Source organism: Apus apus, chromosome 18 (assembly GCF_020740795.1).
Source record: "Apus apus isolate bApuApu2 chromosome 18, bApuApu2.pri.cur, whole genome shotgun sequence".
Taxonomy (NCBI): domain Eukaryota; kingdom Metazoa; phylum Chordata; class Aves; order Apodiformes; family Apodidae; genus Apus; species Apus apus.
In genome coordinates this window covers 11,040,587-11,057,095 of record NC_067299.1, presented here as the reverse complement: position 1 = coordinate 11,057,095, position 16,509 = coordinate 11,040,587, and the positions used below count along the sequence as shown (strand labels likewise).

The 16,509-nt window shown below is 59.0% G+C and overlaps 3 protein-coding genes and 1 non-coding gene across 6 annotated transcripts in view; 2 read left to right on the top strand and 2 right to left on the bottom strand.

Moving 5' to 3' along the window:
• The window catches only part of STX1A (syntaxin 1A), a 65,912-nt gene extending 55,410 nt beyond the window's left edge, over positions 1 to 10,502 (top strand). Inside the window, exons 7-10 of one of the 2 annotated variants that reach the window (XM_051635388.1) lie at positions 4,574 to 4,647; positions 4,950 to 5,087; positions 6,500 to 6,610; positions 7,232 to 10,502. In XM_051635388.1, coding sequence (XP_051491348.1) covers positions 4,574 to 4,647; positions 4,950 to 5,087; positions 6,500 to 6,610; positions 7,232 to 7,309 — 401 coding nt within the window. In that variant the 3' untranslated portion in view covers positions 7,310 to 10,502. The other variant, XM_051635389.1, reaches the window with a different exon arrangement.
• MKS1 (MKS transition zone complex subunit 1) overlaps positions 1 to 16,509 on the top strand; it is a 104,839-nt gene that overhangs the window by 71,978 nt on the left and 16,352 nt on the right. The window lies entirely within an intron of this gene.
• On the bottom strand, positions 10,803 to 16,507 carry BUD23 (BUD23 rRNA methyltransferase and ribosome maturation factor). 2 transcript variants are annotated; one of them, XM_051635392.1, is made up of 12 exons: positions 16,367 to 16,507; positions 16,163 to 16,200; positions 15,826 to 15,921; positions 15,539 to 15,621; positions 15,361 to 15,457; positions 14,431 to 14,527; positions 14,039 to 14,089; positions 12,985 to 13,070; positions 12,740 to 12,785; positions 12,374 to 12,435; positions 11,307 to 11,396; positions 10,803 to 11,172 (listed from the first exon to the last, which is right to left on the bottom strand). In XM_051635392.1, the coding sequence occupies exons 1-12, from the start codon at positions 16,412 to 16,414 to the stop codon at positions 11,118 to 11,120; spliced, it is 849 nt and encodes a 282-aa protein (XP_051491352.1). In that variant the 5' UTR covers positions 16,415 to 16,507; the 3' UTR covers positions 10,803 to 11,117. The 2 variants fall into 2 exon arrangements, with proteins under 2 accessions (XP_051491352.1, XP_051491353.1); XM_051635393.1 differs by lacking the exon at positions 16,163 to 16,200 and having other exon boundaries at positions 16,367 to 16,470.
• On the bottom strand, positions 11,833 to 11,968 carry LOC127392391 (small Cajal body-specific RNA 20). The gene has a single exon (XR_007891256.1). It is a non-coding gene; the product is annotated as a small Cajal body-specific RNA 20 (non-coding RNA).

The following is a 16,509-nucleotide window of genomic DNA, read 5'->3' as shown; positions in this document are numbered from 1 at the left end:
TGGCAGGGACCTTAAAGATCATCTAGTTCCAACCCCCTTGCCATGTGCAAGGACACCAATTAGGAGGAGCCAGCAGGAATTCCTTACTCCATGTGTTGACTTGCCTGTCCTCTGGGTGCTTTTCATCACGGGTGAAGTGAACCAAGTGTAAACCAGAGAAGGGAGCTCTTGAAGTGGGGACACTCGCTGCTCCCAGGAGTTCCTTGTGCCACAGGAAGAGCACAAGCCTCAGGGCCCCTGGACCCAGGACCCTGGTGGTTCTTAGCAGCAGCAGTGGTGTCTTCTGGCTGAAGGTGGGCCCCAGTGACACCTCTGACTGGCACTAAGATGTGTGTGTCACCCAGAGCCCATTGCTTAGGGGAAGCTTGGTCATGCCTGTCCACAAAACCTGCTGTTCTGGTGATTCTTCTGGGCAGCTGGTGATACCTGGCTGGTTTTGGAGAAAGGTGGTCAGCTCCCAGCAAAGAGGAACCATCCCACCACCAGAACAGGGGAGTGAGCAAGCAAGGAGAGGTCAGGCCATGCAGAGATTCAAAGAGATTTTTGCAAATAGTCTCATGGTCAGAGACACATCATGGGGTTTTTGTGCTCAGAATGAAAGAGTCTGAAGGGTAGTCCAGGATTTATTTTCTCACAAACAAATGAGTGTTTCTCTTCCCTCTCACAACTCAGCACAAATAATAAGATCTTTGAGTCAGAACAGGGTCCTGGGACACCTGTGGGAATGTCCTTCATGCCCTGCCTGGGAGTCTGGATGCTAGTGGGGTCTGTGGAAGGCTGGGAGCAGACGTGGCTGTGCAGGCCTTTCCTCTGTTAAAATTAGTCTGTGATGTATAATAATAATAAAAAGGTGTCACAATGGCCGATTGAAAGGCTGACAGGAGGTTCCAGACAAGCTGGAGGTTTGATGCACAGCAGGGTGATGAGTGTGTTGATGCTCCAGCTGCCTGACTCAGCAGCTGACATCCTCCTGTGGGTGATACCCAACCACGGGGGGGCTTGTAGTGCAAGCAGGAATTTAGGATGTCCCTGTGCCTCCCTTCGAAGAGAGAAGGTTTGAAAGGACTTGGTCAGGACCTTAATTGTCTGACCTGAAAGAAATTGAAAGGAAACCAAGAAATTGTCTTGTTTTTCTACTCCCAGGTTTTGGAAGGACTCTGCTGCTCTGCTTAAATTATGCAGATAGATTCAATTATACTTGTCTTCTCTGTCCATCCTGACAGGCTGTCAGTGCCTGACAGAGCCTTGGTGAGGAGCAAGGAGAAGGCTGCTCAGGACTCACCATGGAGCAGAATTTGGGTGCGGAGGAGCTGTCTCCATTAGTGATGGGGAGGGACCCACATCCCCTTCAGGATGGAGCTGTGTGGAGCAGGAGAAGGATGAGGTCTGTGCTGGGAGGGGACTCAGCCCTGTGTGTGCACAGCCCTTTGCAAAAGCTGGGGTCTGTCAGGACAGTGGAAAATCTCTTCTCACGAAAAGGTTTGTCAAAAGCAACCAGCTTGCTGAGGTTCCAGCAGGAGGGCTTCCTGGGCAGAGGAACCTGTCCCGGGGGGTCCCAGCCAGCACCTTCAGGCCCTGCTGTTCTGGGGGCTCCTGAACAGGCTCTTTTTAACAGGGCTCAGCTGGAATGTGATGACTGCACAAAGCTCTATGAAATCCTCAGCTCCCATTTTTCAGCTGGTGAATCCAAAGATAGAAAGTGCCGGGAGCAAAGTCTGACAGCAGAGTCAGTAAATCACTTGGGTTTTGCAAGCATGAGAGCAAGGACCTCTGAGCTGCTCTGGGGATGCTCCCCAGTGCCCAGTGAGCTTCTCTATCCAAACCCTGTCTGCTTCTTGCTCTGGAGGTGGGACAGTCACAGAAGAAATGGGCCTGTAGAGGCACTGCCCTGGGGCTCCCCTTGGAGCAGATCCTCCAAGGATCTGCTCTTGCTCTTTGGGCAGGCCCTGCCATGCCTGTTGGTGCCAGAGGTTGTGCCTCAGTGACCCTTGCCATCACCCCTGCCTGTCCAGCACATGAAGCAGATGTCCTCTCCTCTCCCACTGCTTCCTCTTCTCTTCCCCAGCCTTAACTGTTGCCCTCACCCCCCTTCTTCCTTGCTCTGCTCCCAAACACACCAAGGCTGCAGATGCCAGGGAGGGTCACAGGATGCGCCATGTCCCGGGCTTGGTGACAGCAGGACAGGTGCTTGGTGTCTGTCCCCAGCACTGTCCCCATGGCTGCTGGGAGCTGCCCTCCTCAGGCGTGTCCCTCTGTGCTCCCTCGGTGGGAGGTGCCGCTGCTTCGGTTTTGTCCTTTCTGTTTTGTCCATCACGAGAAGTGACATCTGGAATCTAATGAGATTTTCCCCCCAGGGAAATGGGATTCGAGGCTTGCAGGAGCTTTCCGTGGTGGGTGTGCAGCTTTGGAGGCTCAGAGGGGCTGTGCAGAGGCTGCTGGATTCTGTGAATAGTTTTGTTTTGTGGGAAACGGGCCCCAAAAATAAAGCCTCTCTGTCTTCTCACTGTGGGAATTAACCAGCCCCTGCCCTAGTGTGTGAGACCAGGTTCAGTGATCTGCTGGAAGGCAAGATGTGGGTGCACCCCTGGAGCTGGGAGAGTCCAGGGGCTTCTCCAGCCCTGGTAGCTCCTCCATGGAGCCCCAGGTGGTCTCAGAGCCCCCAGAGCTGGGAAGAGCTTACTAGGATTCCTGTGACACTTTCATCTCAGGAGCGATCAGAGGATCTGAGCTAAGACCAGGGTGGAAATGCCTGCACAGCACAGGAAGTTGGTCCCTGCAGCCCCCACCCCTGCTGAGCAGACAGGTCCTGAGGGGTGGGGAGGTGAGTGGCACTGTGTGACACCCTGGGCAGGTGATTATAGCTGGAGTCTGCTCATCCCAGCACCACTGAGGGCAGTGCCAGAGCTGCCCCAGGTGGGGACACCCAGCATGGCCCCATCACTCCTGCCCATCACCTCAGCATGTGCAAGCAGCATTCCCATCTCTCCAGGAGTTGTGTGGATTTGTATCTCCTGATGGGCTGAAAGCCAGAGCCAGACACAGCATCCCAGCCTTGGGAAGTTCCTTTGGTGTTCCCAACCTGAGCCCAGTCCCAGGAGGAGGGTGCTGGGAGCTGGAGGAGCCCAGTGGAGCCGTGACTGGTTCAGCCACCATGTGTTTGGCTCCTGCAGCCCCGAGGTGCTGGAAGCCCTCCTGCTCCTGGAATGTCTGGCATACAGGGCTGGGTATACTGGCATTCGGTGTAGCTGGGTGATGGGTGTGAGCTGTGGCCCCAGAGGCTCTCCTGGGAGCTTCCTCAGGGTCCTGTGCACCCTAATGGAGCTGCTCCTGCCTCATCCCCTGGGAGCTGCTCCATGGGAATGGTCACTCCATCCAGCTGGGCCAAGGACTGTGCAGAGGTCTTGAGGTGGAAAGTCTCCTGAGTGGTTTCATGTCTCTGCCTGTCCCAGAGCTTCTGACAGCCCTGCTGCACCATGACCTGTTCCTCATCTCTCACTGCTCCCCTGGTCAGCTCAGGGCTGAGTTTGCTTCTCCCTCCACCCTCCCAGAGCTGCTCTGTGCTGATTTCTTTATTGGCAGAGCATCTTCTTCCAAGGAAACTAATTTCTAGAGATGCCAAATTAAGAAGCAGATATACTCTGGAGCTCCCTGGGGAGGCAGAGCTCCAGTTCTCTTGATTTTCCAGTGTTTTGCCAAGTTTCAGGGCAGGGCTTTTCCCCCAGGCTCTTCCCCTTTGTGGGCACCTGGCTTTGACTCAGCCCTTTGGTTCCCATTCCTGGCTGTGTTGATGTGGGCACCAGATCAGCCAAGCACCTAGCACACTTTCATCTGATTTTATAGCTGTTGAGGAGCTAATGACAGCCTTTCCAAACTAGGAAAACGAGCCAGAAGGCAGTGGACTCCCTGGAAAGTCCTCTGAGCTCCTGTAGGTTGGTGATACGGCTTTGGCAGGCGTTGTGGCAGACAGCGTGGGTGAGGTGCAGCCTCTGGGGCTGCTGCTTTGGCTCCATGTTGCAGCAAGTTCTTCCTGACCAGCCGTGGCCTTCAGCCAAGCCTGTACTGGCTGGCCCAGGGTTAATCCATCTGATGTCTTTGCTCTCTCATCCTTTGCCCCACCGCAGCGTTCACTGGCTCTGTGCTCTGCAACACAGGAGCAGGGCAGCAGGATCCCTTCTCCTTCACAGCCCACCAGGAAGGATGGAGAGCAGCAGGCCAAGAATAGAGATGCTCTTGGCAAGCCCCATCCTGGGCCATCTGAAGGCCAGGAGGACACCAGGTGCTGGTGGCTGCTACTCCTTTAACACCACTTCCTGCCCCCATGGGGATGGGCAGCTTGACCAGGAGGGACAGACAGACTTTCCTGGCTGAGCTGGGCCCAGCGGGCAGCTTGACTCCCTGCAGAAGGAGCAGAGAGCTGGGCTGTGTGATGGCAGCTCCTCAGACCGCCTGGTGCACCCTCGAGGCTGGAAGCTTTGTTCCTCTCCACTGCTGGAGAGGCCCTGGAGCCAGCAAGAGCCCTGTGGTAGGACAGGGACGGGGGACTCATGGCTGACCTGTGTTGTGTCACTTTCAGCTGGCAGGACCACCACCAGCGAGGAGCTGGAGGACATGCTGGAGAGCGGCAACCCGGCCATCTTCTCTTCTGGGGTAAGAACCAGCACAGGCTGAAGCTGAGTCAGCACCCTCACCCTGGGGGGCTGGCTGATGGATGTCCTGCCACAGTGGCCCAGGTGTAACAGTGATCTCAGCCTTGGAAGGAGCTGGGACCTGGATGCTTGGATCTGGCCTGAAGGTGCTGCCCTGAGCAGGGGCTGCATCCTGACCCCAGGGTGGGGGTTTGCTGCAAAGTGCTGGGCTGGAGGGGCTCCTGCTCTTCCCTCTCTTCGTGCCCCTAATCCTGGCATGGTAAGGGGCTGAGCACAGAGCTCAGTGGCCCTGTCTTCTTGCAGATCATTATGGATTCAAACATCACCAAGCAGGCCCTGAATGAGATTGAGACACGGCACAGCGAGATCATCAAACTGGAGAACAGCATCCGGGAACTGCACGACATGTTCATGGATATGGCCATGCTGGTGGAGAGCCAGGTAGGGAGACCCTGCAGCCTGCGGGCTGGCTGACCTGGGCAGGCTGGAGGGAGGTGGGACTGCCAGTGGTCCCCACCCCGGGTGGGTGAAACGCTGCAGCTGGAACTGATGTGGCTCCTGCTGGGGCTGAGCTGGGCTCCCTGGGACTGGAGCGACTTGCCCTGTGCCCCAGAGCTGGGGCTGCTGTGTGCCCAGGGTCAGTGGTGGGCTCTGGAGGGGGACCTGGGGGAGCTCAGGGTGCCACCAGCCTCGGTGGTCCTGCCAGGCCACCCCTGGCTGTGCCACCAGCCCCTTCAGCTGGGCACACACTCGGGTGTCTCTGCTCACCCCCCTTCTTGCCCACCATGCTGCCACGGCCTGAGGAGACATCAGTGGCAGGTAAAGCCCCTCCGTGCCCCCCGGTGCTGCATGCTCTGCTCTGCATGGCTGTGCCCCTCCTGGCTGGGCTCCTGCATGGCTCCAGGGCCTGTCCTGGGTGGCCGTGGGCCCTGGTGCCCTCTCCTGCCTGCCTTGGGGACAGATGGGGGGAGTTTGCAGCTCCCTGTGCTAGCAGCAGTGCTGGCAGCTGCCTGCCCTCCCCCAGGCATGGCACGGGTGGGAAGCAGGGCAGCAGCTTTAGGCCAGGCAGGGAGCCTGGTGGGGTCGGTGCTCCCAGGGGTAACACCAGAGTAGCCCTGGGCTTGCAAGGCTCATCCTCCTGAGCATTGCAGAGCTGCTGGCCTGGACCTGCTGGACCTCCCCTCTGTGCCATATAGGAGGGCACTGGGGCTGCCAGCCACCCATCCCTGCCAGCCCTGTTGGTCACACAAACAGGCAGACTCTTGTCTCCAGCTGCTGCAGGACCCAACTGCTCCCCTGTGCTGTCAGGATGGGGACAAAGGTGGTGGACAAAGGCGGCTGGGGGAGCTCACCCCAGTTCATATCCCCAGCCCCCCTCTGCTGCTGGGGGGCAGAGTGGGGCAGGGGTCCCTGCAGCCCAGCCTCACACTGGAACCCTCTGCTCTCAGCTGGGTGCTTGTGTGGATCATGGTGGTTGTCCCTGCATGTGCGTGGCCTCGTGAGCATCCTCTCTGGTGCTGCTGGTGTGGTCCTTCTCCCCCACCCTGCCTCCGGTTCCAGCAGCATGTGTCAGTGTGGAACCTGTTGTGGCTTTGGTGTCACTTGAGATATCAGACAGGGTGGCCACCAGGACAGGACTGGGGAACATTTGACCCTCACCCTTGCTTGCTGCCCTGCTGGGAGGTGCCCAGAGGGACCAAGCCCTCAGACCAGAGCCCCACCCCGGGGCACCCTGCAGGCAGCTGATGGTTCCTCTCCCTCCCACGCAGGGCTGCAGGGCAGGGTGACGCAGACGGTGGGGCAGGAAGGAGCTCAACCTGCTCGGGCACGTGGGCTCTGTCCCCGCTCTGCAGGGCGAGATGATCGACCGCATCGAGTACAACGTCGAGCACTCGGTGGACTACGTGGAGAGGGCTGTGTCTGACACCAAAAAAGCGGTGAAGTACCAGAGCAAAGCCAGACGGGTGAGTCCCTGCCCTGGCTGGGGCCCATCTTCCCCTGCCTGCGTTGCTGACACCTCTGTCCTGCCCCCCTGCCTGCCCTGAGGAGTGGGCAGCCTGGTGCAGCCTCACAGGCAGCTGGGCACTGCTGGGTGCAGCGCAGGTCCTGCTGGTGGCACCAGCTGCAGCAGAGCTCACCAGTGATGAGCTGTGGGGCAGGGGTGCTGCCTGGGGTGGGCAAAGGGGCAGGATGGATCCCACGGCCTGCTGTGAGAACCACGACTCTTGCAGAGACAAGGCATGGTCCAGCACTGACCCTGAGGGCAGCACCAGCTGCCTGTCCCAGTCCCCACAGCTGGTCCTAAGTCCTCTTGGAGACCCCATGTCACCTTGGGGACCCCATGTCACCTTGGGGACCCCCGTGGCAACCGGCTCAGCTCTGCCAGCCCAGGGCTGAAAGGGCAGCTGGGGTGCACATCCCTGCCCCAGGGACGCCAGAGCCCCTCTGACTCCTGCTCAGAGCCCACCACGGGCACACGGGCGCAGGAGAGATGGGCAGCCCCCAGTTCTCATGGCCAGCCTGTCCCCAAACACTCACAGTCCCCTCTCCCTTCTCTCCCTGCCGCTGCTGGGCTGCCTGAGCAGAAGAAGATCATGATCATCATCTGCTGCGTGATCCTGGGCATCGTCATCGCCTCCACCTTCGGCGGCATTTTCGGCTAGACTGGCCCCACGGGACTGTTTGTGTGCGACGGACGGAGCCGCGCGCGCCAGGGGCCGCAGCCGCGCTGGAGCCACCCGCGCAGCCCCGGAGCCTCCCAGCAGCATTTCAGTTTCTAATGCATGGTTGTTTGTGACGCTGTGTGTGCGGTGCGTCTGTGTGGAGGGAGCCCCGGGGCCTGGGCAGGGTGCAGGGGACGGTGATGGGCGCAAGGGGAACCCTGTGGTGGGGAGGGGGGACCCCCGAGCTCTCATCACTGCTCCAGCCTGGGTGGGCTGGTTGGGACAGAGGTGCCCTGGGGTGCTGCTCTCCTCCTGTGCTGGGCAGTCTGTTAGTGACGGCTGAGGATGAGGAGGGGCTGAGGAAGGGTGTTAGGGGTCCTCAGGAGTGCAGTGCCCAGGCAACCTGCCACAGCTTCCCCGTCACCTCCAGCCAGAGCTCTCGTGTCCCTCAGCCGCGTCTGTGCTTGCAAACACCTTTTCCTCGGGCTGCTTCTCTAACAGGGCCCTTCCCCAGGGGTGTGCTCTGCCAGGGCCTGCCTCCCCTCAGCCCTGCCCATCCTGTGGCCATGCCTGGCTGCAGGGCTCCATCCTGGCTGTGGGGCTCCATCCCTACTGTTCCATTCCTGCTTCTCCATCCCTGCTCCAGGGCTCCATTCCTGCTGCTCCATCCCTTCTGCTCCATCCCTGCTTTACCATTCCTGCTGCTCCATCCCTGCTCTACCATTCCTTCTGCTCCATCCCAGCTGTAGGACTCCACTCCTGCTGCTCCACTCCTGCTGCTCCATCCCAGCTGTGGGGTTCCATCCTGGCTGTGGGGCTCCATTCCAGCATTCCCTGCTGCCCCCTCCCTTGGCCAGCCCTTGCCCTGGTGTGGGTGCCAGGGCTGGACGTGCCTGATGGAGCAGTGTGGGTTGAGGAGCTGCTGCTCGGGGCCATCATGGTTGCTTGGGAACAGGGACAGGCCTCGCTGGGACTTGTGCTGCACCCTGGTGCTGGCCTGGCAGAGCAAGAGGGCACAGGTACTTGAAGGGCAGCACATTTCCCTGGCCACTTGCCCTTCCCCGGTGCCTCATCCTTCTGTTCACAGCCTTGGCACTTGGTGGCCCTGGCTCCTGCTACCCCCAGGCCTGGATTCTGGCCATGGAGGTTTGGGGCTGGCTCTGATTCCTGCAGCCCATGGCATTGCTTGCTTGGGTGCAGGGCTTCCAGCCTCACTTCTCCATGTAGGCACCTGTGGCTGGGGCCTGGAGGCAGTTGGGTTTTCTCTTGTCATGGTCCCAGGAGCAGCCCCTTGTTGTGTGGCACCTCCTCCAAGCAGGGAGCAGCAGCCTGCCTCCGCCTCCTTCTCCATCCTACCAGCTCTGGAGCAGGGCACTGCCTGACTGCTCCTTCCATCTCTTCACCTCTTGGCATGTGCCTGCCCCTGCCACCTCCTCCTGGGACAGTGTCCTCCTGCCTGCTCATCCCCTGGGTCAGCCAGTGAGGCACCCATGCTCGTGGGCTGCTGTGGGAGCAGCCAAGTGCCCTGTTCCCTCTGCTGGGCCCACTACATGGACACAGCCACTGTGGGGTGGCCTGAGCCTGCTGGCAGTTTGGAGGGGCCCTGTGTTGCCCCTGTCCACTTTTCTCGGGCTGGAGGGCGGGGCTCTGCCCTCACATTCCTCTGGAGACTCCAGGGCTTTCTTCCCCAAAGGGCTGTCAGGCCCTGGCTCAGGCTGCCCAGGGCAGTGGTGGAGTCTCCACCCCTGGAGGGTTTCAAAAGCCGTGTAGATGTGGTGCTGAGGGACATGGGGCAGTGGTGGGTTAACAGTGGGACTTGGTGTTCTTAAAGGTCTTTTCCAACCCAAATGATTGTGGTTCAGCCACCCTTGGAAAGTGTCCAACCTGGTCCTCTGCCCAAGCCCCCAGCAGGTGCAGCCATAGGAACCTCCAGGACTGGAAGGCCCCTTCTTTCACAGTCCCACATCTCATGTGAGCTGCAGCCTGTGTGTGCCAAAGGGCTGGGGGCACCGGGACCCCCCCCCCCCCAGCAGGGCTGGGCTGGCTCTGGAGCCCCCGCTGCAGGGCAGGGGGCAGGCCTGGGCAGGATGTCTGGTGACAGGAAAGGGAGCTGGAGGTGACACTCAAGCACCTGCTGCTCCTGTCCCCGTGCAGCTCCTGCCACCACAGCCTGCACTCTGCTCTGTCCTGGGACCCTCCCCTGGGAAGCAATAACGTGGGTAGGCACAGCAGCTCCTCAGCCCCCCTGCAGCCAGGCCCACTGCTAGCACAAGGTGACCTGTTTTAATTTCTTCTCCCAAGCAGCAGCTCTCGTGGCAGACACTCACAGGACACCAGGGCTGTGGCCCACCCCCCCCCTCAAAGCATGAGGCCAAGAACAGCACCGGGGGGGGGTGTCGATTCTGGCACTTGCTCCTTGCTTGTTGGTCCCACCACTGCCAGCAGGAGCTGGGTAGGGAGCTGTGGGACCTCAGCTGGTGTCCTGAGGGTCGTGGGGAGAGGCTGGGGAGAGGGAGGAGCAGGCGACCATTGGTGCCCCACAGGCAGGCTCATGCTGTCCTCTGAGGGGAGGGTGTTTTGGTGCAATAATTACCCCTGCACTATGGGAAGCCCCGTTCAGTTTTTTTCCCTAGCTGTCGTTGCATGTACAGACCAAATCACCAACAGTGTGGTTGTGCTTTGGGGAGCCATGTCACTTTTTTCTTTCCAGCCCCAGCCCCCTCCCTTCCCTAGACCTCAGACCACTTGTCCTTTGGGTTCCACCACCTCTGCTCCAGGTGCCACCTGCCCTCCCAGCGCCGGGAGCGTGGCCATGCAGTATTCCCCGAGCAGCGTGGGGCACGCACAGCTTGCACTCGAACTGGGGATTGTTTTGGGTTTGGGTTTGGTTTGGTTTTGGTTTGGTTGGTTGTTTTTTTTTTTTTTTTTTTTTGTAATTCATGTACTTGAAGGCTTTCCAAGCCCCCTGTGGAGTTGTACTGTTGCTGTACTGTGAGCTAAGTGTCCTTGTTTTCTATGTGGATCTTGACCCTGGCTTGCTGTCTCACTGGGCTGGATGACACTGTATGTTGCCTCTTTTCTCCTCACCCTTTCCCCCACTGCTAGCCTCCCTTTCTTCTCCCAAAGCTTTGGGTGCAAAACAGCTTCCCATTTTGTGGAATTTTTATGTAGAATAAACATTTGTAACTGTAAATCTCTGCCTGGTACCTCTCTGTTCCAGGGGAAGGGAGGAAGTGATGGGGAGCAAGGGCTGGGGGTGTGGACAACCCCAGCACCCTGGGAGCACTAAAACACCTGGGGGGCCTGTGGTGAAGCACCCACTGGAGCAACTGCCACAGGAATAACAGTTCTGCCAGGAGGAAGACCTGCCCTTAGGGGACACACACCTTCATAGTGCCTGACTCCCTGCCTTCAGGCAGAGGAGAAGCTGGCAAGGTGCTATATTCCCACCTCAATACTCCCCTGCACTGAGGACACAGGAGAGCAGCAACACTTGGGATTCATTGACTGTTTAGTGAGGAGGCTGGATAGAATGTTCTGGCTCTCCTGGAGCTCCCCATGGAGCTCCCTGCACTCTCAGGAAGGAAAAAAATGGCATTGCACACACCAAGTGGCCGGAGCACTGCCTGCCACTCTACCTTCACCAAGAGAAGAGGGCAGGAAGCTGGGCAGCTGGGCAGCACTGGAGCCAGTTCCCACCTTCAAGAGCCACGATCCCTGTCCCAGCAGGGAACCACCTGTGCCGCCCGCGGGAGGCTCAGTGCAGGGACCATCACACCTTCTTCCACCCCAGCAGTGTCCGAGCAGTTCAGAAACGAGGGCGGCGCTTTCGACCCGTGTATTTGGTGTCTGCTCGCACTTCCCTGCGGAGAACAGCAGGAGGCGGGTGAGCAGAGGGGAGAAGAGAAGCAGGGGGCTCAGCACCGCGCACAGCGCCGCCCGGCAGGAGCTGAACGGGTGACTGCACAGTCTGCCCCAGGGACCCAGCTGAACTTACTTGCCCTGTCGTCGTCTACGCTCCTTCTTCTCAAGGATCCAGTCCCGGCTCTTCTTCACAGACTTGCCCTTCATGTTTGTGAACCGTGTCCTGCAGAGAAAGCAGGCAGGGGCTGGAGAGGAGCGGAGGTGCAGACATGGAGTTCTGCCCCGGAGGACTGCCCAGGACTTGCCCTCTGCCTCCCAAGCCAGCCAGCAACCCTCCCACTACCCCTGGGATGAAGGAGGCTCAGGCAGCACTGGGGCAGGTGGCCAAAGAGCCCAACTCCAGATGCACTGGGGGGAGGAGGCTCCTTCCAGCCCCTGCTCTGAGCCAGGGGGTGCCCACCCTCCATGCTCCCTGTGCTCCATCTGACACACCAGCTGGGTTCTCAGGGGAACATGGGCTCAAGCACAACCAACCACCTTCTCCTTGCCTGCTCTACTCTGAACAAAGCAGAAAAAGCCTCTGGCTTCCCAATGAGTTGCCTGTTCTGCTATTGCCTTCCAAGACCAGGTACCCCCTGGACTACCTGAGCAGAGAACAGTGATGTAAGAGGCAGGAAAACATGGCAGCCACAAGCTCTGGGCAGCCACGACGACTTTCCTCTATCTTTTGTTCTCTGTCTCCCCCACTGGCTGCAGGAGGGGCTCCTCCCTGCACCACTGCCATGGGAGGAGACCTGGCCAGCAGGAGAAACCCTCCAGGTCACCGCTGAGCAGAGCTAAGCAAAGAGTTTGACAGCAGAAGACAGGGAACACCAGGCTTCAGGCACAGCAGCCTGCCTCCCCAGCAACCAAAGCCATGCTTGGTATCACCAGCACCTTCCCCCTTCCCACAGCCAGTGCTGGACAGAAAGGACACCTCCAACTCCAGGGTAAGCACCAATCCCACAGCAAAGGCCTCCAAACCAACCCACTGTACTCCTTGTGTCTGGGGCCCTTCCGCAGGACAAAGCAGCACCCATCTGAGCTGCCTCCTGCTCCCTTCCCTTCAGTCACTTCTCACTGGCAGTGCTGTGCTCCTGTCAGCAAACCCCAGCCCTTACACCCCCTCCACTCCTTCCAGCTTCACCCCACACACAATACCTCTTGTTGGTGAACTTGGCCTGCTGTACCTCTTCTCCATCAGCACACTCAGTACCAAGGCCCTGAAAAGCAGGATTTGGAAGCTTTGCTCTCCTCTGGAGTGGACAGACTCATGCCATCTAAAATAAGGAACCCAGGGCTCTGCAAGGGGAAGGACTGGAGCAGGAAGAAACTGCCCTTGCAGAAATGGTAGCAAAGAAATCAAACCTCAGGGAGAGAGGGGCTGGTGAGACTGACAGCAAATGTGTAAATAAAGTCACATCTACATGTGCAGAGCTCCCACACTGTGACCTTCCCTCACCCACAGCTCCTCCACATCACCCAACAGCCAGGAAGGCAACTCTGCTGCCTCAGGGAGGTCCTCACCTTTGGTAACGTGCCAGGTGTCCCAACAAAGAGACAAAGGAAGAACCTGGAAGAGCAAGAATGAGAAGCATGAAGCTGGGATTCAGCATGAGATTGTTTATAACAGGGTCAGATCTAGGCTGTAACCTCTGCCCAGGACTATCATGGGAGAGAATAAGTCTGGGAAAAAACCCCACATATATATAAAGAAATCACGGCTAAACCCAGGCCTCATCCCCAAACACACACAGAGACACATAACTCACTTCTTGGCTTTGGCACTGTTGGGGTAATCCACCACCATCCCCCCAGTAAAGCCAGCTCTCATGGCCTGGGCTGTGATGAGCTCCAGCTGGAATAAGAAGCACGTGTAGAAGTTATTTAGGTGTCATCCACCAGCAATGCCCAAGAGACCTCTGGGCTCGACCACAGCTAACTGAGCATGCCAGGAGTTGTTCCTGCTCCTGTCAAACCCCACACCAAGCTCCCAGTTCTCACAGTCCCACCATCTGGACACCAGTCTGCTGCCTTCAGTTGGTTCTCCCTGCTCCTGACTCTAGCCTGGCTTAATGGGCACTCCAGGAGAGAGACACTGGGGGGGATCTGTCAGCCCTGGGGGGTTACAGGAGGGTGTCAATGACTACAGGCCAGTCTGCAAAGCCAGTCACATGGGGGAAAAGCCAGGACAGCAGATTCAGATCATGTCCTGCTACTTTCTTTGATTTTAAAGCTCAGCCCAAGACAATCTGTGAAGCCACAAAAATTGCAGAGGTCACTCTCCTTATAGAGTGTCTGGGCTCTTGAGGAGCTTTACAGGTGGTGGGAAGGGCAGACAGACAGACACAAAGTGGAGAAATTGTGGAAAAAGTCCCAGAGACTTGGGGCTGTTCAGTCTGGAGAGGAGAAGACTGAGGGGGGATCTAATTAATGTCTATAAATACATGAGGGCATCAAGAAGGCAGGGACAAGCTCTTGTCACTTGTGCCCGTGACAGGACGAGGGGCAATGGATTCAAACTGGAGCCCAGGAAGTTCCACCTCAAGATGAGGAAGAACTTCTTTCCTGTGAGGGTGACAGAGCCCTGGGACAGGCTGCCCAGAGAGGCTGTGGAGTCTCCTTCTCTGGAGACTTTCCAGACCTGTCTGGATGCCTTTCTGAGTGACCTGCCCTAGTTCTGGTCCTGCTCTGGCAGGGGGGTTGGACTCAGTCCCTTCCAACCCCCAACATTCTGTGATTCTGTGCAATATGATGCACTCAGAACCCCAAGCAGCACAGGACTCCTTTGGCTGCACCTCTTCCCCACTGCCTGGTGTCCTGTACCTGTTCCGAGTTCTCAGGGTACAGCTGCAGGACAGCTCTGGATCCTCGGGCCTACAGGAGATAAAGCTGGTCACAGAAACCCCACCAGTCACCCAGTCTCAAGCCCAGACACAAGTATCTACCTCCCCTAAAGCTCCCAGAGGACTCTCCCAGGAGAGCTGCTCAGGCTGCAGAGCCAGCTCCTCAACAGCAGAGCAAGGGGTGACAGCAGGGAGCAGGAAGCACCAGACACCCCGCGGGCAGGCAAGGGGACAGGCAGTGGATGCTCCTGCCAGCCCTCTGCTTCACAGCAGCATTTCATAAAAATGCTTTGACTTCAAACCCCCTTCTGAAGGGCACCAGTGAGGGTGTAAGAGCAGGCAGAGGCCTGGCTGGGAGAGCGTGGCACTTACCAAGGCAGCATAAAGAGTTGAGAAGAACTTATAGAGGCGCTTTGGAGGGCTGTGGGATTTCTTATCAGCATTACAGAGCCACTGCACTGCAGAGATACTGAGAGAGAAAACAAGAGCCTGGGATGCTGAGCCACTGAGCCTCCTGCAGGGCCTCTCACCTCCCTTTGAGTTTGTTTCCAGCACTAAGCCCGTGCCAGGGTCCGGGAAAACCATTTCCTTGTTTCCAGGTAGCTTTGCCTTCTGTTCTGCAGCTACACAAACCCCTCTGCCACAACCCAAGAAGGTGCTGCAGTTACTCAAGCTCAGCAGAATCACCAAACACCCCTTTATTTCAGGTTCTCAAATAAGTCAGGAGCACAGCTGTGGCCCTTGCATGGCCAGGCAGATGTTGCCACTGAGCAACCCCAAACAGAACATATGGATCCACAACAGACAGTCCCTGCTCCTTCCCAGCACCTTTCTGAGGTCTTCTCTAAGCAGAAAAGTGTTTCTGTCTCCTTCACCTAGCTCTCCATTCCAAACCCATCTATCAAACCTTTGATCCAGGGACAGACCCTGCAGCTGAGCAGTAGTATTTTGTATATTTTGTTTTCCTCCTCAGAGAAGGTCTCAACCCTCCTGAAAAAAATCCCAAATTTTACTTTATTTACTTCCATAATCTTCCTAGCTCACCAGCATAAAAAAAAGACAGAACAAAAAAACACACCCAAAAAGCATTGCTTGAGAAACAGCTGTCAGGAGCTGCTGCTGCCACCCAGGATCTCAGCAGTTTGTCCTGGAGAGGTGGAGTCAAGTTGCAGGGAGCAAAAGGAGCAACTGGTCAGGACAGTCACACTCATCTGACACCCCCCCCACGCAGCCCATGTGCACCCTGCAGATGATGCAGTCCTGTGGAGCATCACAGGAGCCCAGCCCTGTGCCCCAGCTCACCTGATACAGCCATCAAACATGCCAGGTCTGAAGGGAATGCCATGACCCACATCTGCAAGCAGAAGGTCTCCTTCCACCTCCCTCTCCACAGCCACATCTGCAGAGAACAGAGCACGGCTCAGGCAACCAGCCCCCAGCTGGGGCTCACCCCTGGGGCAGGGGTGGGGGTGCTGCTCACCCAGCATGGCAGGGCTGATGTCCATGCCAATCCAGTAGTGACCCTCCTCAGAGATGTAATCCCCGCTCAGCCCAGAGCCACAGCTGAAGGGAGGAGGGAGGGAATGAGTGGGGACCTGAGGGTGCTCCCAGCCAGGGGCAGCTGCAGCAGCCCAGCCCCTTTCCTCAGCCAGCAGAAGCTGCTGCTGCGGGGCCTGGACACCCCCTGGACCCCCCCCGCCCCCGGGCGCCCTCCGGCTGGAGCCCGGTGCCCCGAGCGCCGGGACAGGGGGCAGGGCCCCCGCTCACCCCACGTCCAGGAGGAGGCACGGCCGGTCCTCGGGCAGGCCCAGCAGCTCCACAGCCCGCTCCGACATCTGCGACTGGATCTCCACCACGCGGGAGCTGCAGGGGCAGGGCCGGGGCATGGGCGGCAGCTCCCGTCCCGCGGCGGGGCCTCACGCCCCGCTCCTCAGGACGGGCCCCGCACACGGCGGGGTCGCCCCCCCCCGCCCCCCAGGCCTCACCGCGGAGCCCCCACCCGCGTCCCCCGCCGAGGCCTCCGGGCAGAACCGCCCCCCACCCCGGCGTGGGTCCCCAGGACGGGACCCCCCAGCGCCCCCCGCCCCGCCCCGGCCCGCCCTACTTCTGCGTGTATTTCCGCGCCTCGGCCTCGTCGTAGAACTGCAACGAGAGAGAGGGGGGCGGAGGCGGTGAGGCCCAGGGCCCCGGCCCCCCCAGGCCCCTCCGGTCCCTCCGATCCCCCCCCCAGGTCCCCAGTCCCGGTCTCCCGGTCCCCCCAGTCCCTCCGATCCCCCCAGTTCCCGATCCCCGGTCCCCCCCCGCTCACCAGCTCGGGCGGCCCCCGGTGCTCCGGCCTCCGCCCGCTGCCCGCCATGCCGCCGCCTGACGTCACAGCCCCGCGCCACCGCCGCCTGACGTCATAGCCCCGCGCCGCGCCCGGTGGCGGCCACGATGGCGGCGGGCGGGCGC

Bases quoted from the DNA above. Each gene is read 5' to 3' on its own strand.
- BUD23 (XM_051635392.1), bottom strand. From the start codon at position 16,414: ATGGCGGGCAGCGGGCGGAGGCCGGAGCACCGGGGGCCGCCCGAGCTG. The intron at 14,528-15,360 runs GTGAGCTGGGGC...TTTCTCTCTCAG, and splicing joins ATGTTTGATGGCTGTATCAG to TATCTCTGCAGTGCAGTGGC. The intron at 12,436-12,739 runs GTGAGGACCTCC...CCTGCTTTTCAG, and splicing joins CACCTGGCACGTTACCAAAG to GGCCTTGGTACTGAGTGTGC.